This window comes from Macaca fascicularis, chromosome 12, assembly GCF_037993035.2.
Source record: "Macaca fascicularis isolate 582-1 chromosome 12, T2T-MFA8v1.1".
Classification (NCBI taxonomy): Eukaryota; Metazoa; Chordata; class Mammalia; order Primates; family Cercopithecidae; genus Macaca; species Macaca fascicularis.
Window position 1 is genome coordinate 12,514,074 of NC_088386.1, and position 25,194 is coordinate 12,539,267.

Below are 25,194 nucleotides of genomic sequence, written 5' to 3' on the forward strand. Positions count from 1 at the left end.
TCCCTTTTCATTTTCTCCAACAATTATTTTCAACGGTTTTGTCCATCTTCAACCTTCAGAGTTAAACCTTCTTCCTCCCCTGTTGTTCTCAGCAGAAGGGAGAGACTGTTTTTTTAAAAAGAACAGACAACATCAGAAGGGAACTGTCACAGGCTGTGTCATCACAACTAGCCCCTCCCCTTAATACTCAGCCATTTCTTTTCCCCTTTTCTCCTAGTGGCAAAGGACAAGCTCCTCCTCCTCCAGAGCCACCTGTACTCTGCACTCCATCTCTTCCCAATGTCCTCCAGGACTTTGTGATTCTCTATCATTCTCTCTCTCTCATCTTCCATCATTCCTTTTCACCTTGTTTATTCCCCAGAAGCATTTAAAACATGTTCAGGTCAGAACCATGGAAAAAAATAACCAGTCCTCCTTCAACCCCCTATACCCCTCCCGTTACCAATCCTTTCTCTTTCCCCTGCTTTACAGCCAAATCTCAGAAGAGTTGTCCAGAATTACTGTCTCCATTTCCTTCTTATTCATACTCAATTGGGCTTTTACCCTCAACGTTCCACTGAAATTATCACCGTTAGGTTTCCATGTTTCCAAATCTAGTTGACATTTATTGGTCTTCACCCTATGTGATTTCTTCGTAGCATTCAACACAATTTCAAACACTCACAGTGGACACAATACACACACACACACACACACACCCCTTTAGTCTTTATCTTAAAATGTCAGCTACAAGAAAGTCAATAATGTTTAGTTGAGTATCACTGCATTTGAAAAGCAATTTATTTATTGTAAGACTAGTAATATAATAATTATTCATGATTACTGTTACATATGTATGTTTTAGTATAAATTACTTCTACTTTATGTTTCAGTTTAGACCTTACATTGATTTTAAAAATTGTATGCCTAGGTAGGTTATATTATTTCTGAATTTAATTTCAGCGATTAGTAAAGAGATTTTCAAAGTATTTCTTAGAGGAAGTCAGTGATCTTTGATGGGACTGAGAATTTCTGCTGTAGTGTAGCCAACTGTCTCTTGGTTGAGACCAGGGAAGTGGCCCAGCACAAGAAAGCTTCTGTACTCCAAGAGCCAGCTTCATGGCTTTTGGGAAAGATTCAGTGTGTCAAACAGCTGAATGATAACTTTCTCTCCTGAACTGATATGAGTGATTTTGGTGGTTCCTTAGATCTTACATGGGCTACCTTAGTAGTGGGTATTTTTCAACTATTTGATTACTTCTTTGTAAAGTTAACTCTCCCAGCTTTATGCATGGGAGGACACAGAGGAGAAAAGTAAACCTCCAAGCACAAGATGCTTTTCACCTTGAAAACTGTTGGTCCTGAATGTATTTCCTGGCCGTGGTTCTTTCTTTGGAAAATCCTTATCATGAACTCAAAATGGCGGGGCCGTCTTTTGGTTCTTGTTCCCGATCAATGATTTTTAGCCACTAGACCAGTTTCTGCACTGGGTTTCTTGTCTCCTCACCCTGTACCATAAGGCAGTCTGGTTGCTTCAGCAGGAAGGCTCGGCGGCATGATAGGCGGGTGGTCTCTGAAGAGAGCTCCTCTTGTTTTCCTGATGGGTCCAGGGCCAATGTGCCGCAGCCCCTGCGAAGCACAGAGTACGAGGCTGTGGCTCCTGGATGGAGTGTTTCTCCCTTTGCCTTTAAGAGAACGCAGGGGTCATAGCAGTGTGCAGACGTGTACCTTGCCAGGGCTGCCAGGGGAATGCAGGCTCCTGGGGAGGGTTGAGGGGACAGAGATGTGTGTGCACTGATTAGTGTGCCACAGACTACAGCACAGCAGAGGCAAAGAATGCCATCTAAGCTCTTGTTGCTCGGAGTGTCCGAGGATCATCACCATCCAGGTCACCCAGGAGCTTATTAGAAATGCACAGTCTCAGACCTCACCCCAGACCATGAATCAGAACCTGCATTTGAACCACATTCCTAGGTGACTCCCAGGCACATTCTAATTCGAGAAGCTCTGCTGCTTTTACCTGCACTCAAGGCCTCAGACTTCAGACCACTCCAGGAAGCCTTCCTTTCACATCCCGACGCCCCCACCCAACACTCTGTCACCTGGATCTTGCCCATTTCCTCCCTGCCATGTCCCTTAGTCCCTTAGGTCTGCACATCTGCCCTTCCTCATTGGCCAGCTCTAGCACAGATCACTGTGTTCACCTTGGCAGTCCCAAGTCCTTGCATACTGCCTGCCTGAGAGCAGGCTCCAAGCCGAAGGCCTCTGGAGTCAGTGGATGAACGGATATGTGATCTACATGGCAGAAATAAAAGCCTGAAGCTCGCAGAAGGTTAGGTGTTTATTTGCACTGCTTTTTATTTTTATTTTTATTTATTTATTTATTTATTTTTTCCTGAGACGGAGTCTCGCTCTGTCTCCCGGGCTGGAGTGCAGTGGCGCAATCTCGGCTCACTGCAAGCTCCGCCTCCCGGGTTCACGCCATTCTCCTGCCTCAGCCTCCGGAGTAGCTGGGACTACAGGCGCCCGCCACCGCGCCCGGCTAATTTTTGTATTTTTAGTAGAGACGGGGTTTCACCGTGTTGACCAGGATGGTCTCGATCTCCTGACCTCATGATCCTCCCACCTCGGCTTCCCAAAGTGCTGGGATTACAGGCGTGAGCCACAGCGCCCGGCCTGCACTGCTTTTTAGACCGTCTACCAGGTTAAAAAAAATTACACAGACTCTTTTGAAGGCATAGATTTTAGATACCAACCTCCGACTGTGGCATTTGGGATTTCCAGAGCATGTTGTGGAGGCACTTTTGTACCCAGAGGCACATGGAATTTACCAGGCTGTAGGGAGCGATGTGCTCTCAGGGGCTGCTGCTGCCAGTAGCCTGGTGAGGTGGGGAAGACAGCAGTGGACGCACGGTCAGGGCCCAGTACACAGCCCGCCTGCCTTTCATGTGCTGATTGTCCAGCAGGTGGCACCTGTTCCCTCCTGCCACCCACCTTAGAATCGCTTCCCTCTTGATGAGCACCTTCAGCCAGAGGTGGGTGGGAAGGGGAGGACGTGCACTGGGCTCTGCTGTGTGCCAGTATCTTTGGTATAAGGAGCCATTCCCTGGCCCAGGGCAGGCAGCCAGTACCCACCAGGGTTGGGGATCATTGTGGGTCTCCATTGCCCATGCTCTCTCTGCCTCTCATTAGTAGGGAATCGATGGGCCCTTGTTATGCCAAGGCAATGCTAAAATCTCTGCTTTACCTGCCCCCTTCTCAGCGAGGCTCTCTGTGGGCCACAGCTGATGCTCCATCAGTGCCAGTTTATGAGACAAGTTTCTGCCGCTCAGCCTTGGCACGGCAGATGGAAAACATCAGCAGGAAGAGCTTCCCCGGCATGGCCTTCCCTGCGTCGGTCATGTGCCTAATGAGCTATCCTTGCGGTGGGCTTTTCTCCTGCTTTTCACTGAAGAACCCTCATATGCTCCATAGACATGAGCTCATGAAGCCTTCCTGGGGGGCAGGGGCAGCCTCATCTGTGACACTCTCTCTGGGCAGCTTCACCGGCCCTACTGTCTTCCTTCTATCAGAAGATGCCTTCGGGCCCAGGAGACTCATCAAGATCTCACCCGCTTTGTCTTCAAAGATGCTTTTTTTGGTGGCAGATCACCCTGGTTCTGCAGGGGGTTGGGGGCTCAGCCAAGAACACCTGTTTCTCCACAGGGGAAGTAAGCTAGAGTCAGGAGGAAGCAGCGAGGATGGCGTGTGACTGGACGACAGACGTCCTGTGGCCCCGGCGGTGCTCTCTCCTCTTGTGCTTTGGGGCAGCAGCATTTTAGGTGTGTAGCTTTGGTGGAAACGTCGCTCCCCACTGTTTGGAAGTGTAATGCTCCATGAGGAGGAAGTTGGAGCCAGTGTGGTTTTCTGGGTCCTCTGCCAGAGGACATCTGGAGTCCCCAGTATGTTTCCCCAGGAGCGACTTAATGAAGACAATCCTTCAGCCCAGGCAGGGTCCCTGAAAGGGCTCAACGCTGGCGCCCGGGGAGCTTCAGTCCCTAGTGTGTCCTCTCGCTCTGCCCCTTGGGCTGATTTCTAAAGGGTCTACTCTAGGCCTTCCTGGGAGATGTTCAAATTTACAGATGGAACGGGTGAGAAGGCACAGTGGTTTAAAGGATGCTCATCACCAGCTTAAAGGAGGGAAGGAAATGACGCTTTGTTCTCAAGCCAGGTTCACTAATGGCTCTGGCAAGGAGGTGACTTCGCTCTCACAGGAGGATCCATTTGCAGGCTCCATGGTGACTTCTGACTTTTAGGGAAAATGTCTCCCCCACTCAGCCAGGATGAGGTGCAGCAGCTTCAGCCCAATCCCCCCATCCTCCTACCACCCCGCAAAGGACCAGGCACAGACTCCAGGCCGACTGCCTGATTTTGCTCCTCCCCAGTCCTCCTGCTGCTGCCCCAGGTGGAGGGAAGAGATGTGGCCCCTGCTCACAGGCATCAGGGGTGACTCTGGGCAGAGCTGTTGCTTTCCTTCCTCCTCAGAGCTCCAGCTCTGCAAGAGCCTTGGGGGAGTAGCAAAAGGGGAGTTGTGGGGGTGGGATGGGCAGGGATACATCGAACCCACCACAGCACAAGCCTCTTCTATACGAAAAGTGTGTATATCTCTGCAAATGTCACAATAGCATGATCTGCTCTTCTCTTAACATACGGCACTTGCTTTTAAATCTACAAGTTGAAATCTCAGAGACCCAACTTTTTAGCTAGCTATGTATAATTGCAAATCCTGTTATATATGTGGAATATATGTAACTACATATCACACATATGTGTGTGTATCATTCTGAATAGTATTGCATACATTTGAGTCCCAGGAATTTGGACCTCAAACCTCCTATTTGCACACAGTTATACCGCTCTGCACCACCAAGGAAAGAAAACCTAACAGGCCCAGGGCACCGTCCCTCGTGTGCCTGGTGTCCAGAGCCCAGGGCGGGCACCTCATACGTGGCTCGTCTTCTCGGCCAGGGCATGGTCCGTGGGCAGCGTGAACTTGATGGCGCCGTCCCTCTCCCAGCCCCTCCGGATCCTGGTGAGTCTGCGGCTGATGCAGGGCAGGAGAAACAGGGCTTTGGCCAGGATGACGACGCACGGCACCAGCAGCGTGAGCGTGAAGGTGGGAGGCAGGTAGAACTTGTAGCGGCTCTCCTCGAAGGCGCGGGTCCAGCCATAGGTGAGCGTGTGCAGTGTGCTCAGCACCAGGGCCACAAAGCCCAGCGAGGACTGTGGAGCGAAAAAAAGGCTGGAGTGAGGGCAAGGGGATGACAGATGCAGCAATCCTGCCAACGACTCCTCTGTTGGCCTGGCGGAGGGAAAGGAGGGTGGCCTTAGCCCTTGTGGGTTGGAACCCGACTTCTATCACTCTTAGTGTGATTTTATGATAACTCTCAACTCTCTGTGCCTCGGCTTCCACAACAGGAAAATGGGAAGAATGCTTCTATGCTAAAGGTATCTAAGGACTGACAAATTCACGCGGATTCCTTACAATAACCATATAACCATGTTTTTTCCTTAACTTGGTTATTTGTATCTCTGGAGGCTGCTGGATGATTTCAGATGGAATTAAGTTCAAAGAAGTTTAAAAAACATTTAAAGCCTGCTGCGGTGGCTCTCGCCTGTAATCCCAACACTTTGGGAGGCCTAGGTGGGAGGACTGCTTGAGCCCAGGGGTTCGAGACCAGCCTGGGCAACATAGTGAGACCCTGTTTCTTCAAAAAATACAAAAAAAATTAACCCGGCTGTGGCAGCATGTGCCTGTTGTCCCAGCTACTTGGGAGGCTGAGATCACTTGAGCCCAAGAGGTCAAGGCTGCAGTAAGCCAAGATTGTGCCACTACACTACTACACTACTGCACTCCAGCCTGGGTGACAGAGCAAGACCCTGTCTCTAAATATATATATACACATATACATGTATGTGTGTGTGTATACAAATTTTACTAGTTATGTGTGTATTTTAATGTATATTAGAGTAACAAGTGTCTGCCTGTATACCAAAATCATAATTTCACAGATAACATTTGGCCTAAGTTAAGATCAGATAAAAAGTGGACTGATTTTAAGTTAGCTTGAAGATAAATGCAGAGTAAATAATTTACAGATGGCATGTGGATTTGGCACCAGTAGTGAAGACCCACTCATGGGGCCTGTGGTCTGGGTGACCTGGCACCATATAGAAAGCCCCAGAACACCACACAGATGCTCTCTGTGCATGCCAGACCTTCACCTCCCGCCCCATGCTGGGTTATAAATATCCCGCGTGGAAACCCCGCTGGGCCTACTCTTCCCTCTGGAGATTAGTGACCGTGGGGAGAAGAGACCGTCCAACTCCAAATGGAAATGGTCCCAGCCATTTTACAATGGAGCTTCCCACCCCTTGAACCACGTGTGGGCTTTTGTGGGTCACTTCCAGCCAAGAGTGACTGATCCACCACCCAAAGCATGACTTTCTGTAGGAGCTGCAATGTGAAAATGGCTGGGAAGTGCTGCTCTGTGACTCCAGCCTCTTGGCATGTACGAGTTCTCATGGACCACAAAGGAAGAGATCCAGGTTCTACTGTTGGTGCTGGTTCAACTGATATGAACCCTGGGCAGTCCACTTAATCAACTTTAGTGGGAGATAAGTAATTTCCAAAGCTAAAGTCAGAGGGAGAAGTGCTGGGTAGGTGCAGTCGCCTCCATCTAGTCCCCTAGACAGGGCAGGCAGTGACACAGCAGAGGGCACCGAGAGCGAGGGAAGAGTGGCACAGGGGGGCTCTGACTGAATTCTGCGAGCACTGGGGAGCCACTAAGAGCTTTGGGGCAGGAGAAACCATGTCTATTACACAGGGATGGAAATAGCAATGACCATCAAGCAATAAACACATACGCATTTTCTCCAAGGAGACATTGCGAGGGTGTAATTTAAATGTGGTGGCTCACCGAGACCTCTGGGTGGTCTCTATGGATTCCCTTCTAGCCTAGCTTGTCGGCATCAATCCAGAGCCTCGGCTGACAGATGCTTCTCATTTGCACTCCCCTCAGAAGTGTTTCTAAGTGGGTCTGATTCCACACTGGGCCCCGTTCTTGCTCCTCCCTGGTGTGTGTGTGTGTGTGTGTGTCCCTTCATTTGCGCCTGCTCCAGAACAGACACCAGGACGGTGAATGTCAGTGAGTGAAAGAACATAGTGTGGGAGAATTGCTTGTAATACTTTTGCTAAAGATAATAATAAACATTTTCCAATGGCTGCACACTACAATTTCACAGACAGGTTCTCACGTTCAACATCCCTGGGCCCAAGTAAAATAACCAAATAAAACCTTCTGTATCCTTCCTCACCCTCTTTGGTTCTTCTTGGCTTTGTGTCCACTTCTAGAATCTTCTTGGCCTGGTCTTTAACAACTTCTGGCTCACCACGAAGAGTGAGGAAGCCACCGTGGGCTTTGTGCTGTCACTCACAGTGAATTCCTATCATTTTAATGTAGTCACCTCCTAAAGAGAAGCCTCCTTGACCGTCAGTGGCACATGTAAGCAAATCCTTGCCACTTCCGGAAGTGTCTATCAATAATTCCAAATCCCCTGCAACTTCTCAGCCACCCCAACTTTTCTAAATTCTAATCTCTTGGTGTGGAAGACTGTGGTTAAAAAGGTCCCCAGCACTGACCATCAGGAAAAAGTCTTGGCCGGGCGTGGTGGCTCACGCCTGTAATCCCAACACTTTGGGAGGCTGAGGCAGGCGGATCACCTGAGGTTGGGAGTTCAAGACCAGCCTGACCAACATGGAGAAACCCCGTCTCTACTAAAAATACAAAATTAGCCAGGTGTTGTGGCACATGCCTGTAATCCCAGCTACTCGCTTGAACCCGGGAGGCAGAGGTTGTGGTGAGCCAAAATCATGCCATTGCACTCCAGCCTGGGCAACAAGAGTGAAATTCCATCTCAAAGAAAAGAATAAGTCTTGACGTCAATCACCCTGATGTTCCCCAGCCAGGATCCCAGCCCTAATTAACTGTGGGCCCTCCCACCCCTCCTCATTGTGGACTTATTGGTGTTGCCAAGATGGCTGGGCAATGCCCTTTATCCCCGAGAGTTTGTCAGTCTGTGGCTATCAGACTGTGGTTTTCAAACCTTGCTACACATTAAAATCACCCGGGGAGCTTGCTTGGGTAAAATATTAGTGCCCAAACCCCACTCCCAGAAACTCAGATTTTTTTTTTTTTTTTTTTTGAGACGGAGTCTCGCTCTGTCGCCCAGCCCAGGCTGGAGTGCAGTGGCGCGATCTCGGCTCACTGCAAGCTCCGCCTCCCGGGTTCACGCCATTCTCCTGCCTCAGCCTCCCGAGTAGCTGGGACTACAGGCGCCCACAACCGCGCCCGGCTAATTTTTTATATTTTTAGTAGAGACGGGGTTTCACCGTGGTCTCGATCTCCTGACCTTGTGATCCGCCCGCCTCGGCCTCCCAAAGTGCTGGGATTACAGGCGTGAGCCACTGCGCCCGGCCTTCAGATTAAATTGGTTTGGGGCGGGATGTGGGCATCTGTTGTTTTTTAAGGTTGGGCAGATGAGGCTGATCGGCAGCCAGGACTAGACCACTCATGTAGGAGACTGTTGTCACCACACCCTTCTAGCTTCAGGGTGAAAAGTCCACACGGGCCCCTCTGCTCAGGTCATGTGACTGGGGAAGACCTGGACCTATCTGTTCCTTAGACGAAGCCCCACTGAGAGCCTTTGGGTGCCCACCTCTGTGTCGTGACGCTTTTCCAGAAGGTGCGGCAATGGGAGCCCGTCCAGGCCTGGAAAGCCAGCCTTAGTGGCCCCAGTGAGGTCTTTGCATCTCCCTCGGGCAACGTGCCCTGTAGCTCCAGTGTTTGGTCTGTGTGGGCCACTGTCCCCAGCCCCTGATCTAGAGAGTGATGAATTTTGCTGGACACTCTGGGCTCTGCACAGGGACAGTGTGGAGACACTGCTCCGAGGCCCACCAGTGGCAGTCAGCTCCTCCTGTTCATATATCCTCATGCTTGTGCCATCCAAAATCCCACGGTGCAGACAGCAGGAAGCTCCAGCCTCCGGCTAGTGGTTCATAGCAAGGGCTGACAGCCAAAGGCCAGCCAATAACAAAGGGCCTTTGACTTTCCTGTCCCAGTGGGAAGCCTGCATGATTCCAGAGAGTTTCTTTCCCAGAAACTCTCCTTGGGAACAATTTAAAAATCCCAGAACCCAAAGAAGCCCAAAAGAAGGAGAGGGATTGTCATGAGGCAATTAATAAGATCCCCAAGCTAGGGCCATTTTTATTATACGTAAGCTTGTTAGCAAAAAAGAAACAGCCAGGTCGTTGTAGCTCCTGCTGGTGCTCAATTACTGTGGCACGAAGGGGCTTTGGACAATCGCTCACGAAGCTGGGGTCAGGCTGGTCTTGTCATTATTTCAGGCAGGTGGCTGGAGTGGGCAAGGTCACAGGCAGTTCCTCTCACTCTGGGAGAGAACTTAGGTTCTGAAAGCTGAACCTTCATTTCTCTGTGCAGATGAGCTGCTCTGACTGGGGTATTTTGCAGTCTAACATCTAATCATGTTTAACTGGCTGAATTGGAACAGTTAGCACAACCCAAACCAAACCAAAACGATAACAAAAAGTACCCAAAGGAACACAAAATAAAATGTAAAACTTTAAAAACAGCTTTGGGAACAAAAGGATAAATGCGAGCGCAAGTCGCCTCTTTGTGGAATCAACACATTGTTTCAATGGTTTTTAGCTAAATAAAGTTCAAACCAGAGCGACTTCACCTTGAATCGGGGCTGGGTAAAATGAGGCTGAGACCTACTGGGCTGCATTCCCAGGAGGTTAAACATTGCTAGTCACAGGATGACATAGGAAGTCGGCTCAAGATACAGGTCATACACACCTTGCTGATAAAACAGGTTGCAGTAAAGAAGCCAGCCAAAAGCACCAAAACCAACATGGCAACGAGAGTGACCTCTGGTCATCCTCATTGCTCATTATACACTAGTTATAATACATTAGCATGTTAAAAGACACGCCCACTAGCGCCACGACAGTTTACAAATGCCACGGCAATGTCAGGAAGTTACACTATATGGTCTAAAAAGGTAAGGAACCCTTAGTTCTGGGAATTGCCATCCCTTTCCCGGAAAACTCATGAATAATCCACCCCTCATTCAGCATATAATCAAGAAGTAACAGTAAGTATAAGCAGCTGGGCAGCTATGCCGCTGCTCTGACTATGGAGTAGACATTCTTTTATTCCTTCCTTTCTTAATAAACTTGCTTTCACTTTACTGTATGGACAGGCCCTGAATTCTTTCTCGCGTGAGGTCCAAGAACCCTGTCTTGGGGTCTGGATCGGGACCCTTTTCCGGTAACAAAAGCATTACAGATCTAGGGGTCAGCCACGGCTCCTCAAGAATCATGGCTGTCCCCGTGGCGTGGTGTCTGCTGTGGACATGTGTGTAGGGGAGGGTGATGGGGCTCAGGTAGCTTCTCACTGGCCGTGCTAACTTTAAAGGAGAAGGTTGCAGCTTACCTTAAAAGCCAGCATGCCACTGTTGGCTGCATGCATCCTGCATTTAACGTGTCTAGCTCAAATCCTCTCAATGACATGTAGGGTGGACACAGGCACAAGCGAGCAGCCGAAGCTCCGAGAGCCTAGGAAACTTGTCTGATGATGCAGGGCAGGTAAGTGGGGGTCTTGGGACTGAAATTCAGGTCTTCTGCTTCCACTGTCTGCGTTCCCTGCACTGGAAGTTGCCACACACTGTGGCATGCGCACCTATCAGTCACTCAGGGAGCTGCAAAAGTAGACTGTCAGAGCCATCCCTCAGCATCCGAGTCCATGGATGGGAGGCAGGCCTGGGTTATCAATGTCTCAACCTATTTGACAGGGACTCGCAATAAGAATCATGTTTTCCTCTGCTGCCCGGTAGACAATGAGGTATGCTACATTTGCAAATATAACTAGCAAATCCACATAACTGAAAAAGTATCCTGACAACATGCAAAACACTCCACTGTTTTCTTTGTCATTCTATTTTATTTCATTTTTAAAATGCTGCTTGTGATCCACGGAATCAATTGCATGATCCACTAGTGAGTGTCCACCAGTTTGCAAACACTGACCTGGACCACTTTTAGGCCCAGCGTTGGAGTTCCCTGGCCTCTATCTCACTGTCGCCTACTGAACTCAGAAACGGATGGCTGGTAGCTTAGTCAGGGATAATGGAAATATGGCCAGATACCCTAAGAATAATAGCAACATGCTTTTTATTTTTCTTTCACACATAATCTCCTACTGTGGCTCATAAAATCCCTGTAGGGCATTAACTCGGTTTTTCAGGGGTGTAAACTGAGGCTCTTGGAGCAGACATGCTCTGCCCACACTTACAGAGCAGGGTTGCGGGGAGGGAAAGCTGGAACCCGGGCTTCCCAGGCGACGCTGACAGTGCCTCCTCCGTATTGACATCTGGTTTTTGTGGATGGAATGCAGGCATTGATTTCCACAAGTAAAATCCTGCCTCTCTACCCACCTAACACCACCCCGCTCTTGCAGTGGCAAAAGGACTGTCCTATTTGTATTTCAACGCTTTCATATGTAAAGTAGAAGGCAGCTGCTAGGGTCTCAGTCAGCTCTTGCTAACAAAATCAAATCCACCGGCTTTCTCTGGCAGCCAGAGCCAGGGCATGTAATCTATGGCTGCTTAAGGGAGCAGCTTTCTGGTGAGGGGAGCAGCCTGCAGTCGGTTTTAATTGTGGATAAGCCGTGCACGCCAGATACTTCCAGGTGGGAAGAGGAAAATCCTAGATTTGAGTGTGAGACACATGGGGATTAGTGGCAGATAAATAAAATTCTTCCCCCTCTCGTATGCTAGCATGTGTCAGCCCTGAGCCCTCCTCCAGGGACCTTCCGAGATGAGCAGAGTCAGGGAGATTCAGAGGCAGACACACTTTAAAAAATACATGGCTACAACTCTGTGTTGTTCCAATGGATGTGAAGCATCCCTGGTCAGGAGCAATTAATTTGGATTACATAAGAGCATTACGCTGTCACTGTCCCTGAGTCCTGTACCACGTCCTCCCTGCACAGATTTCTGTTGATAGTGGGGGTGGATAGGATGGCTGTTCTCTGCCCTGATACAATGGCAGGATACAGCATTAGTCAGCTCCCACCCAAGGGAGGGGAGGAGTTAATCCGCCAACACTGACCACAGATTCTGTGTGGAGAACAGTGGGAGATGCCAAAGAAATGTAAACAATGTCCCCGCCTCCGTTTCCTTTATCATGGAAAGATGGCTCTGCCCGTCTTGTTCTCTATTGCATCACAGGCCTAGCAGGATGCCTGGCCTGCAGTAAATGCTCAACAAATGTTTGTTGAATGAACAAATGCAAAAAGAAACTTGCCACTAGCAGCATTTCCCAGAGTATGTTCTGTGGAGTTTGTTTGTTTGTTTGTTTTGGAGACGAGGTCTTGCTATGGTGTCCAGACTGGACACTTGAACTTCTGACTCCTGGAAGGATCGCTCAAGCTCAAGTGATTCTCCCACCTCAGCCTCTTAGTAGCTGGGGTCCCAGCCACATGCCACAGTGCCCAGCTTGTGGAGTGCTGATAGCTGTTATTTGGAAAAAAGGAGGGGGAGGGTGCTAATGCTCCAATAAGTCTGGTTGACAAAGGTTTGTTTGTTGTAGATGTTATTAGAATTTTTGATGTGCCAAAGTGCATTGTGATCTCTTAGAGGGAAGTAAATCTTTTCTCAAATTCATCTGATGACAGACCTCCCTTTTCCGGATTGTTTCATAGGAATGGCATCCTTGGGAAAAAGCTGTGCCACCTCCCCTATAAACTGGGGTCCTAATGCTTGTCTCCCATCCACACTGCATGAATCAAGGAGTTAAGGGGAACAACAGAGCCAGGCTGAGACGAGGGGTGGAGGGTGGTGGACCAGGCTCGCTCACTCCCTAGCCCACGGACTCCTACCTAGACCAGCAAAATGTCCAGTGACTTCATGTCATTCAATTTTGTTTGGAAAGCTCAAGAATTCTAGAAGCTGAGAACAGTGGACCCAGGGCTCAGTGTCCTGGAATGTAATGTTTTCCCATGCCTGTGTCTGGCTTCCTCATGTGGTGGCAGGTTAAGTTTTTAGCGGGCAGCCCCTATCAGAAGGCTTGGATGGGCCCTCTGGGTCAGGAAGGCCTGGCATCTCACTGAGTGGTCCTGCTGTGCGGATGATCAGAGCCCAGCCAGTTCTCAAAGGTGGAGCACTTACTCATGAGAGGTGGGCCAGGGCCACGCTGAAGCTTGCTGGCGGACGAGAGACTACTTTACCTGAACGAAACTGAACTCCCTCCAGTTGAGCGAGTTTGCAATGGATGGCAGTGAGGTCACGGCCAGCAGGGACAGCGTGCCGAGGGCCAGCACTCCCAGGGAGAGGTAGATCTCCATCCGCCAGACCTCCTCCTCCACCCAGAGGTGGCTCTTGTTGGCCAAGACCTGACATGGATGGAAGGAAAAGAAGGAAAACCATGAACGCTGTGGCAAAGGCTGGTGCCCTGGGAGGGCAATGATGAAGGACACGAGAAAGATGATACGGCGGGTACTCACACTGCACCTGACACTACCCGGGTCTGTGACAAGCATTTCTCAGGCACTAACTCATCGAATCCTCAAAACGATCCCACGAAGTAGAGATCACTGTTATCCCATTTTAGAGATGGAGGAAATGAGGCACAAAGATGAAATCATTTTCCCAAGGTCACATGCAGCTAACAGATGTAGAGCTGGGACCAGGACCCACGCACTCTGGTGCCAACGACTGGGGATCCTGGGGCTTTCACACATCTGCCCCTGGGCAACCAATCAGAACAGTCACATCAGCAGAGTAAGGAGTCAACCAGAAATCCAGCCCTTAAGCATGGCTCCGTCTCACGGTTTTCTGGCCCCAGAATCCAGGACAGGAGAGAGGAGCTCTCCTAGCTCAGAATCCCCTCAGCCAATGAGCTCACACCCTACTGGCTGCTTCCCTTCCCAGCCTGTCTCACCCTGAGCCCTCTGTCTTCCTGGAGCCCCACACTGCCCCTGTCACTGGCTCACACTCAGGACATACAAAGACACAAGCAGACACTGAGCCCCCAACACTCCCTGACCCAAAGCTCTCAGCCTCCCGTCTTCCTACCCAGTTCTCTACTTCTGCCTGGGGCACACAGCCTTGGCTCAACTTTGCCAGGCAAGAGAGACTGACGGCCATTCACCAAGCAGTTCAGCGAGCACTTACGAAGCACCTACTGTGTGCCAGGCCCTGGGCTACAGAAAATAAAGATACCTGCCTTCACCCTGCCCTCTGAGAGATCTGGGGCCCCCACCAAGCTCCAGGACACATAAATTGGGGAGCCCGTATGAACCTGGAGATTTCTGACCCTTCTCTCCGCACCTTGCCACTGAGCCCCCTCCTAACCCGGCCAACGCTCACTCGCACAGTACCCTCATGAGGAAGAACTTTTATCAAGGTGCAACTAGACCAGGTAGCAGAGTTCGTGGAAGTCAAAGTGTTCTCTGCGAATCACTGTGAAATGCTGGTACTTTAATTCTATAATGTCAGCAGAACAAGGAACAGTATTTCCATTAGAAGATGTGACTCCACTTTAATAGGCTGCCTCTCAAAACAGAATGACTCATACAGGTTTTTTGAGAAACAATTTCAGCAGAAAAAAAAAGTAATAATAACATGAGCTCAGTTACCAGATAAAATATTAAAAGTGAATCCACTAGGCTGAGCAAAATGGTTCTATAGCTTATAAGAGAAAGTTTAAAGAAACGGAGAAAATGCCATCCATTGAGTGCTTTTCCTGCAATCTGTGAAAAATGATTGCCTCTGGTCTATTTTAGGGCAGGCCTGGCTCACTTTGGTGACTTTAAGCCACTAAGGGACCAGGAGTCTGGGGACCCAGCCTCTTGTCCTGACCACCAGTGGCATGTGACTCTAGCAGGTCTGTCTCTGGGCCTCAGTTTCTCTACCTGGGAGGTTTGGATGAGGTCATGTCTGAAATTCTCTTGATTTTGCTTGTGTGCCTGCTGTGGTTGAAGTCACCATTAGCTGGAAAGGCATGCAGAGGGCGGAGAGGTCTCCTCCGTACGTCTGCCCAGAGAAGTCTTACTCACATCTCGCAGCATGAATTGAGTAAGTCATCTCCTCGCTGGAAGTTGTTTGTTCTTTAACTTTGCTTCATTAGTCATTCCTCTCTGCGTCTCGGGAAGATCAGGCAGTTAATGTCACAAGTCAGAGTTTCGATGATTACACACACATATACCGCATTGGCTTGCAAAATGTCTTGTTTTTTTCCTCTAATATTTCTTCTCTGCAGTGACGCTGGGAAGGGAGGGATGAGGTGGGCAAGGGAGCAGTGGATGGCAAACAGCCACATGAGGACTGAACCTAAGCCAGCCTTAGGAGTCCATGAGATTCTCGGTCAGCCTATTAAACCACAGTGCTGTGCTCAGAGCTCCCCGTTGACCAGTGGCGCACACGGCTAACTGGAACAGAGGTGTAATAGCTCGCCTAGTAAGTCTCTATGTTTAGAGATGATCAAGTTCGCCACCTTGAGAAGGCGAAGGAGAGTCGTCATCAACAAGAGAGGGAAAGACAGCATTCAGGTGTGGGATTTCCCTCTAGGTTGCAGATCAGATGCTGAAGGACCAGTGAGGCTGCAGCATTAGCCCCTCTCCATGTCTGCACAGCGGGTGATGGATGGGAAGGGAGTGGTACCAACTCACTGCCTGCCAGACTCAGAGGAGGAGGGAGTGGCAGGATGTGGAAGGGCAACCTGGGGGGCATAGAGACCACAGGCCTGGATTCTGACGCTGACTCTGCCACTGGTGGGCAGTCATGAGACCCTGGGCAGTCCCTTTCCTGGCTCATAGCATCCTTGTATCTTGCTGTGTTACTGTAGGACTAAAAGCATTATGTTTGTGGAATGAGTAGCATGGGACAGGCACACAGTGGGCGCTTAATGTAATAAATGGCTGTTGTTCTCAGTGGCAACAAGGCAGTTAGGCTAGTTCTTGCTCCAAGCTCTACGTGCACTCCTCTTAAGATGCCTGGTATTGGCTTTGTGGTGGGCAGTTAAAAATCAGTCACTCAGTGAACATGCACTGGGAACCTGTGTTAGGAACCATGGACCCCAAGGTGTGGAAGACCCAGTCATGGACCTCTGAGTCAGGTATGAAGCAGTGTGTAAGAAAAATAATAGTATTTACAAAATACGACAGATTACAGAGGCAGGTGTGGGGAAGTCAGGGGAGAGGCTGGGGGAGCTTAACGGAGGTAGGGTTTTGAAGGAGGAATAGGAGTTTGCAGGCTGTCAAGGTGTCCCAGGGTGGGCATGCCAAGCAAGAGGAATGAGCTCTGCCCATTTAGAGGACAGTATGGGACCCAAGTGTTGACACTTCACAGGAGAAGGGGAGATGAGGCTGTGGAGGGAGTCTAGCTACATAGTGAGGGTTCTACCATTATCCCAAGGACACTGGAATCACTGAACCTTTTCAGCAGTGACATGGTCAGATGAGCGTTTCAGACCGACCATCCTATGCCAGCCATGTGCAGATGTAGCTTGGGGTGAAGGTAATAGGAGAACAGAGTGCAGCTTAAACATTTCTTTGATCTTGATCTTTGATTTTGATCTTGAAATGTGTACTTCCAGGGAAATACACAAGCAAAACCAAAGGCCCTGTACAAATATCAGTTATTGTTGGTAATAATACAGTCTGTAAACATGGTCTCAAAGGTTTTCCCTACAGTTGGGATACAGCTTTGCCTCCTAATCTGCAGACTCAGGGCTGTAAGGAAATCTTGGAGGAGTTTCTTGTGCCTGGACTAATGCGCTCCCTTGACCCAAGGGCCCCGTGGGCAGTTGGGGTGGTGAGTGGATGTGTGGGGACCCTGTGGTGAGATGCCCACGGGCTGGCAGCAGAAACCACATATCAGGCCTGAGCTGCCCAGAGGCCCTGCTGTTTGGGGCTGAAGGCAGAACAGCCTCAGGTGCCCAGGCCCAGAACCACGGGCATGGCTTACCACGGACCGTCCAGAATCTGCTTGGATGTGTCCAGGCTTGGGCACCTCCCCACATCTGGGCTGCTGTGTGTCAAGCCCCTGCCTCCCTCTGACCATCCACCCGACATACCCACATCAGCCCTGGTTTTGCCCTTAAGAACTCTGTAGAACAAGTTTAAGCCCCTTTGCGTGAGAGGCCTCCGGTGTCTGACTGATCTCGTCCTGCGGGAGGGATGGTTGCCTGGCAACCTCACCAGGGCCTGCAGCCCTAAAGAGTTTTGGGACGCAGGGAAAATTACCTTGCATGAGCCTCTCTGTGCCCTGGTATTTGCATCAGGGCAGGATTGGGTTAACAGAATATCAGGGAGAGCCTTGGCAGGGCAGAGAATTTAGACCAAGGCAGTTGGAGGGTGGCAGGGGAGGGAGGGAGCAGTGGTGTGTCTTGCTGTGGGGGATAGTGGGCACCGTCACCGTCTTACCCACTGGTGCTGGAAATACCTGCCAGCTCAGGGGAGAGGGAGTGGTCGTGGTCTCTTCCACGCAGATCTGCCCATCCTGGGCAGCAACATTGTACTAGTCCCCAAGGAGCCCCGCAGAGCCTCCCGCCAAGGGGCTGGCGCTGTGTAGAAGTCAGTAAGAAAATATCATCAAAGAGCATCAAAAACATTAGCACTAGGAGAGAGCTTGATCTACCCATCAGGGCCCCGAGGACATAAGAGGGGCGGTAACTTGCTCAAGGTCAAGATCTTTGTTGCAGTCAGCGATGCTGGAGAGCATGAGTCCAGGCTCTAGCCTTCAGGCCTCCACACTGCCCCACAGCAGCTGAGGCAAGCAGCCAGATGCTCTGTGTCTTTCTTACTCCTTTCTGTGGCCCCAGGGCCTGGCAGCGTAGGTGCTCAGTGAATGAGTGAGTGCATGACCTAGTTCTGAAATCATTTACTCAATTGTTACTTTGGTTTCCCTGTAGAAAGCAGCGTGGGTATAAGCATGGATCTGGAAAATAGCTGGATCTGAATCCCAGCTCTGCTACTTACTGGCTGTGTGACTTTGGCCAGTTACTTAACCCCTCTGTGCCTCGGATTTCTCATCTATGAAATAAGGATAGAATAGCAGTTGGCCTACAGGGATGAGATGGGGTTAAATGAATTCACAGTGGTGTATGAGGCTCTTAGAATGGTTCCTGGAACACAGCGAGCTCTTGTTAAGGGTTCATGACTGATTTCTTCCCTTCCTCTCATTTCCATCAAGCATCTTGCTTTTCTGCCTGAAGTCTGGGGTTCTTCCTTTGTCTTAGGAAAGTCTGAGCCCACAGATGCAATGATGCCAGTATCTGTGGGTGGCAAAGGATGAGGGCAGTCGAGTAGCTACTGGCAGAGAAGCAGCAACCCTGAGAGTGAGTAGGGGCTGAGGTCTGTGGTTCTCAGGAGGTGCCCAGCCCTGCTTCCCAGTCCTGCCAATCCCCCATCCTCAGAGGGGAGGGCCCAGCCTCAACAAGGTCCCTGCATCCTAAGCAGGAGCAGGAGCTGCAGGGGCTGCCAGGCTGGAATGAGGGGTGGATGAGAAGTGTCTCACCAGCACCTGGGCCGAACCCTGTTGGGTGACTGGAGTCCTGGAGTGGGCAGGACCTAATTACCAACCAGACCCAGGGCTGGGCACTGGAGGTGGAATTCATTTGGAGAAAATAAAGAAAGACAGTGTTGCTTGAAGATGTGAGCTTGGGACTAAGAATCAAGCCCCGTGAGCTTGTGGACCAGGAGGGAGCATCAGGGGCCTGCTTCTGTGGGCACAGGTGCCAGCTGATGCCTGGGTGGTCCCCACCTGGTGTGGCCTGAAGGCCCTCCACTTCCCAGGAATCCTGCTGGCAACCAAGTGCCATATGGATTTTCTAAATGAATGATTAATGCCACCCCCAGTAAAAAACAAAGAACAACAACAACAAGCCTAAATCTGGAACGCTGACTCCTGCAGCCTCCCCCATCTCCGCTGACAGCAACTCTCTCTCTCAGGTGCTCAGACCCAAACCCCAGAGTCATCCTTGACCACCCCACAAGACCCCGGGCCCATTCCAGCAGCAATTCCGTGCACTCCAGCTTCACATGTGCCTTCGGGATCTCCTTGCTCCTCCACTGCTCCCACTGCCTCCAGCCTCCACTGCCTCAAATCTGGGCATATGCACGGCCTCCTCGCTGGCCCCAGCAGCTAGCTGCTTCTGACCTCCTACAGTCTGTTCTCAGCCAAAACCCAGAGAGAACCACTTAAAATGTCAGGCAGATCAACGCCTAAATTCAAACCTTCACCAGCTCCCTATTTCACTCAGAGCCTAAGTCTGAAGCCCTTCCTCTCAGGCCTCGCCTGCCACCCGCTCCTCGTTCAGCCACATGGGCCTCCTGGCTGCTCCTCCAGCATACCAGGCACACTTCTGCCCAAGGCCTATGCCCCGTGGCCTGCAACACCACCCCAGCGGCCCACCAGACCCTCTCCTCTCCTTCCAGCTCTGCTCACATAGCACTCACTCTGCAAGGGCTCCCGGACCATCTTCAAAACTGCACCCCCACCACCCACCCCTGCTTTCGTTTGCGCCTTAGCACTCCTGATCCTTTCAACGCCCACTATAATTCACTGCTGTATTTTGTTGAAGTCTGCCCCAGCTGGGATGTACCCATGGGGGCAGGAATTCTCATCTGCTTTGTTCACTGATACTCAAAATCTTGGGCAGGAGGATGTGGGTGCTGCCCCATGAGAACAGAATCTGCAGTTGGCACCTGGTAAGGCTGCACCTGTGGGTATCGGCTGCACCTGGTTGGTGGAGGGCACTGGACAAGCATGTGCTGAGTTGCCAGAGGGAGGAAGGGCGTGGGATGGGTACCTGCTTGACTGCCAGGTTGACCAGGTCGTAGCGGTGGGCGCGGCGCAGCGGCAAGCAGAAGCTGTAGAGGGCGTGCAGGGCGGCGCAGAAGAAGCTGAGTAGCCCGATCTGCTTGCGGTGCTGCAGCCAGTGGTCCAGCCAGTCGGGGAAGCGCTGGTACTTGGTGCCGCGCCGCAGCTGCAGGGCAGCCGCCAGCACGCCAGGCAAGTACACCAGCGACAGCAGCACATAGGCCACGCACGGCAGTGTGGTGTTGACCACGGACACGGGCAGCTTGAAGAACTTGTTCTGGCTCTCCTGCATGTAGGGCTGCAGCACGTCCCGGACGAAGTTGTAGGCATAGAAGCAGACGAAGAGCCCCAGGGCCAGCAGGGTGGGCACCTTCCAGGCCGGGAGGAGGCGCAGGGGCATGGCCTCCACTTCCCGGGCTGATGCCAGGGATCCCATGTCCACGGGCATGAAGCCCATGGCGAGCGCCATCTCCGAGACAGCACGCTTGGCTTCCGGCTGGTCACTGCAGATGGGCACCTATGGGAGGAAAAGCGGGGCAATCAGATGGGGTCACAGGCCACAGGAGTGGGCAGGAAACTGAGGGCCAGAGGGGCAGGGACTTGTCCAAGTGAGCTGCCAGTCAATGGTACAGGTGGGAGCTAATGGGACTCTAGCTCCCAGGCCAGGGGTATTTTCTCTGGCGCCAAGGCCTCCCAGCCTCTGGCCCAGCTGCCCAGCCAGACCAACTACTCAAGGAGAGAAGCTGCGAACAGTAAGCGCCTTGCCCAGCTCATGGACATAGCAGTCACAAGCAAAATGCTCATCCAGGCTGTCCCCATGGGCCCCTGACACGGCTGTCGCCAAGGCTGTGGCCTGCCCTGGGAGCCGCTCAGCAAAAGAGTTTTGCATATGGTGCAGGATGGGCAGCGGTGGCTGCAGCTCCATCCCTCAGTTCAGAATCGCCCCCCTTGATGATGTCTCTCGGCTCAGTAGGGCCCTCAGTCAGCACATAAGGTCTTCCACGAGCCAGCTCCAGCCTGCCCTCTCTGCCTTGAAGCCCACTGCTCTGACCCACGAGGTCCCCCTGCAGGCACATTGGAGTCCTCAGATCCCAAAGCACCCCGTGGGCCTTGTTGACACTGCATTGGTCGGTCTAGTCTCAAAACACAGACTGAACACCTACTCTGTGCTGAGCTTTACATATATGATCTCTCTGCCTTGCCATGAGCCCACAGGTAGGTACTATTGTCTTCATTTTTCAGATGAGAAAACTGAGGTCTAGGAGCATTGTTTCTTATCTCTGTGCCTTTTCAGAGTGTTCCCTCAGACTGGAATGCACTCCTGCTCCCTGAGCCTGACGGCATGAGGTGGGCCCAGGTCAAAGCCCTCCTCCAAGTCTTCTCCAGCCAGCCTGCTTGCTCTGTTCCCTCCACGCCCTGCACCCAACACTCCCCACTGTTCCTCCTGGTCCATACCTGGGAGTCCCGTGACATAGGCTGCATTTAAGGTGCTGTAGTCAGGTATAGCTGGGCACCTTGAAACTGTCCTACAGAGCCTGGCACCTGGGCTGGACTCACTGGTGGAAGTTCTCACACACACGGAGTCTGGCATTCTTTCACCAAGAAAATGCATTAAAAACCAAGGTGGCATTAAAAACCACCTTGTCTTGGTAAGAACTCCTCGTGGCAAGAAATGTATGCAGCTCTAGCTGTTCTGTGGAGCCATTATCTAGCCCCAGAAAATCCTGCTGTTGACTTTTCTGAGAAATCAGTTCTTGGAAGCCCTTAGAATAAATAAGAAAAGGTCTGAGACATGCCTGCCTTCCTCAGGGCCTGGTACATAAGTGTGTTACTTTCCTCCTTATAAGTCCAATTCTAAAAGCCAAGTCTCTCTCCTTCTTGGCTCCAAATAGCAAAAAGTCATCAAACTTTTCCTCCTTGCCCTCTAGGAAACCCAGTTACCATAGCAGAAAGAACATGGGTTTCAGATCCATAGGAACTGGGTTCAAATCCCAACTTACCAGCTATAGGATTTTGAGTAAGATCATTAATATCTTTGAGCCTCAATTTCCTGTTCTGTAAAATGGAATTTTGCAGTGATGCAGGATTAGCTATGATAATATACCAAAAAAAAAGAGCCTGGCATGCTGGCAGCACTCAATGAAAATTAACCATTTATATTTATTGTTATGATGGATATTATTCCCCCAGCACCTACCTGCCTGTTACCATCCCTCGGGCCAGCCTGCAGGGTCCAGGCGGAGATGACATTGAAGGCCTTGACCACTGTGCAGGTGGGGAAGAGGGAGGCCAGGTACTCAGCATTGGACTCACGATGCTGAAGGTGCTCTTGCTCTGTAGGGTTGCTCACATCCACCAGGATCTTGCCAGCCAGCTGCTCACTGAGACTGCACAGTGAAGCGTAGTGCTCCCGGAACACAGCCACAAAGATGACCTCTGGGGAGCTCACTGCCTCCTCCTGGAAAGTCACTTGGGCCGCTGAGGGGAACAGCCCGGCTGTGCGTTTGGGGTTGCGGCTCCCCACCACCACTTTGAAGCCAGAGCCCACCAGGCGTGTGGCCAGGGAGCGGGCAAAGTCCCCGCTACCCAGGATGCCCACTTTGGGGGCCTCATCGGGGACCTTGGCAAGGCTGCTATCGCTGTCCACCAGGTGGAGGCTGATCAGTGGCTTGTCCATCTCTCCTGACATCTTGGTGGCTGCAAGAGAAGTCAGGAACCTGGTCAGTGGAGGGCTCCTGGACTGCCCCTTCTGCCACCTCCCTCCTCTTATACGTCGTAACTACACGGCAGTCAGACATTCATCCAGCAAGTGTTCACCGAGTGCTACCACACGTCAGCACCAGGGGAACAAGGTGAGCACAACACAGCCCCTTCCCTGGGGAGAACACAGACTCAGGAAGAGCAGGGAGGACTTCTGCCCTCCACCCTTTGTCCCTCCTGCTGAATTATTTCCTCAGGGAAAAGCTGGCAGAGTGAGAGTGCTGGGAAAGGGGACTCTGGAATTTCCATGACCAACGTGATGCAGTGCCATACTTCTTTTCAAAAGGATGATGCAATGGACAGTGTCACTAGCCAGGAGTGACTATCTAACCCCAGCCTCACCATCGCTGGGTGTTTGATGACCAGGAAGGGTGAGCATGTCCCTATACCTGTCTACATGTTGCATCTTGGAGCGGTTCTTCTTATGCTCTCCCTGACGGATAGTGAACAGCTTGAGGGCAGGACCTCATCTCATCTGACCTTGGATCTCACTGTGTATCATAGTCTGGCACAGAGGCAGTGCTCAGTGTTTGCTGAATGAATGAATGAATGAATGAACACCAAACCCTGATCTCTGAGGGCAGGACTGGAGAGACATGTGAATGGGCCCCTAAGATAGGGTGGGTGCCCTGCGATCTTCTTTGCTGAGCCCAAGATACGAGTGGATGTGGAGGAAACCCCGGACTCAGGCCAGCAGTCTACAGTAAACTTGGATGGGAAAAATTATTATATATTAATTGTCACCAACTTCTAACTAAAATTTGCTGTTTCCTTTAAGTATGAAGGTAGGCAACATAATTTTTCATTAACACTGGCCAAAATTATATCATAAATTTACCTGTAAATAGTTTATCCTAATACTATTTAAATTAAGCACAAATTTAAAACTATGCTAGCCAGGTGCAGTGACTCACACCTGTTATCTTAGCACTTTAGGAGGTCAAGGCAGGAAAACGGCTTGAGGTCAGGAGTTCAAGGCCAGCCTGGGCCACATAGGGAGGTCCCATCTCTAAAATAATAATAATAAAAAAAAATTAGCCAGGCACAGCGGCATATGCCTGTAGTCCCAGCTACTCAGGACACTGAGGCAGGAGGATCGCTTAGCCCAGGAGTTGAAGACTGAAGTGATGACACCACTGAACTCCAGCTTGGGTGACAGAGCAAGGCTGTCTCAAAATAATAATAATAATAATACTAAAATAAAGTAAAAATAAAATTATGGTAGACATTAGATCTGCCACTAGAGCTTGTTATTTAATGTGCTAATAAAGAAGCATGCGTAATGCTACTGTAGTCTTTTTTAAAAAATATTTTCACCGTGTTTCCATGTAACATGTTTCCTTTGTAACCCTAGGCTATTTTATTTGGTGCATGTAAGAACATTATTCTGAGCAGAAGTCCACAAGCTTCACTAGCCCACAGTTCCACAGGGCTTAAGAACCCCTGCCTCAAGGCAGCAGAGCAGTCGGGGTGACTTTCGACACCCTGCATAGGTGTCGGCCTCTTCCCACTTTTCCACAACACTCTCCTGGAACCTCTGGACACCTGACCAGGTGAGGAGTGGGTCCAGGGACTGACACAAAGATGGGGCAGGGGGACCAGGAGGCTGGGCCCGGCTCTGCTATGAAACAGCTGTGTGTCTTCAGACAAGTCTGTGGGCCTCCCTGGGCCCCAGCTTCCATCTTTGTCAATGGAGATCACAATCTCTGCTCTCAGATGACAAACAATGCAATCTTAAGAGGTTTTCGAAACTGTGGTTGTTCCTTTTACAAGGCAGCAGCAGCAGCTCCTGTTAACGGAATGCCTACCATACACCCATCACTGCTGTCAGGCCTTTCCTCGGGTGATGGGCCTCTGGTCCTCACAAGAACCCCAGCAGGTAGATTCAGTTATCATTCCCACTTTACAGAGGAGGCAAGTGAGGCTCAGGGAGGCTCAGGAACTTGTGTCAGGCAGCACAAATAATTGAGGGGAGGTAGAGCAGGAGGCAGGTCTGTCTGCCTCGGCAGTCAGAGCTTCACTCCATCTTACTGCCCAGACAGAGAACAGCGAGCTTTCCAGAGATGTCCCAGATGGCTGCAGAGCTGGGACCACACTGGCTGGGACGAGAGGCCAGCTGGAAGGAGGTGCATTCTCAGTGTCAAGAGTCAGGGGACGGCCGGGCGCGGTGGCTCAAGCCTGTAATCCCAGCACTTTGGGAGGCCGAGACGGGCGGATCACGAGGTCAGGAGATCGAGACCATCCTGGTTAACACGGTGAAACCCCGTCTCTACTAAAAAATACAAAAAATTAGCCGGGCGCGGTGGTGGGCGCCTGTAGTCCCAGCTACTCGGGAGGCTGAGGCAGGAGAATGGCGTGAACCCGGGAGGCGGAGCTTGCAGTGAGCTGAGATCCGGCCACTGCACTCCAGCCCGGGCGACAGAGCGAGACTCTGTCTCAAAAAAAAAAAAAAAAAAAGAGTCAGGGGACGTGTGTTCCCGTCCTGCCTCTGCCAGCGTGGGAAACTCCCTT

The 25,194-nt window shown here is 50.9% G+C and overlaps 2 protein-coding genes across 11 annotated transcripts in view; one reads left to right on the forward strand and one right to left on the reverse strand.

The window, feature by feature from the left end:
• C12H2orf76 (chromosome 12 C2orf76 homolog) overlaps positions 1 to 25,194 on the forward strand; it is a 131,268-nt gene that overhangs the window by 95,472 nt on the left and 10,602 nt on the right. For 2 of the 6 annotated variants that reach the window (XR_012421066.1, XM_074008879.1), the window contains one exon: positions 4,867 to 7,330. The exons of 1 other annotated variant lie outside the window; for it this stretch is intronic. Coding sequence is in view for 1 of the 5 variants with exons in the window: in XM_065525399.2 (XP_065381471.1) it covers positions 4,867 to 4,903 (37 nt within the window). In the remaining 4 variants the exon portion in view is untranslated. Of the gene's footprint in view, positions 1 to 3,684; positions 4,780 to 4,866; positions 7,331 to 25,194 lie in introns of those variants that run through there. 3 more of the 6 variants (XM_065525398.2, XM_065525399.2, XM_065525396.2) reach the window with 3 other exon arrangements.
• STEAP3 (STEAP3 metalloreductase) overlaps positions 763 to 25,194 on the reverse strand; it is a 44,729-nt gene continuing 20,297 nt past the window's right edge. For 3 of the 5 annotated variants that reach the window (XM_045366962.3, XM_005572950.5, XM_065525388.2), the window contains exons 2-5: positions 22,121 to 22,620; positions 19,913 to 20,440; positions 13,329 to 13,493; positions 763 to 5,241 (exon numbers count right to left, since the gene is read on the reverse strand). In XM_045366962.3, coding sequence (XP_045222897.2) covers positions 4,960 to 5,241; positions 13,329 to 13,493; positions 19,913 to 20,440; positions 22,121 to 22,612 — 1,467 coding nt within the window. In that variant the 5' untranslated portion in view covers positions 22,613 to 22,620 and the 3' untranslated portion in view covers positions 763 to 4,959. Of the gene's footprint in view, positions 5,242 to 11,269; positions 11,807 to 13,328; positions 13,494 to 19,912; positions 20,441 to 22,120; positions 22,621 to 25,194 lie in introns of those variants that run through there. The other 2 variants (XM_065525387.2, XM_045366963.3) reach the window with 2 other exon arrangements.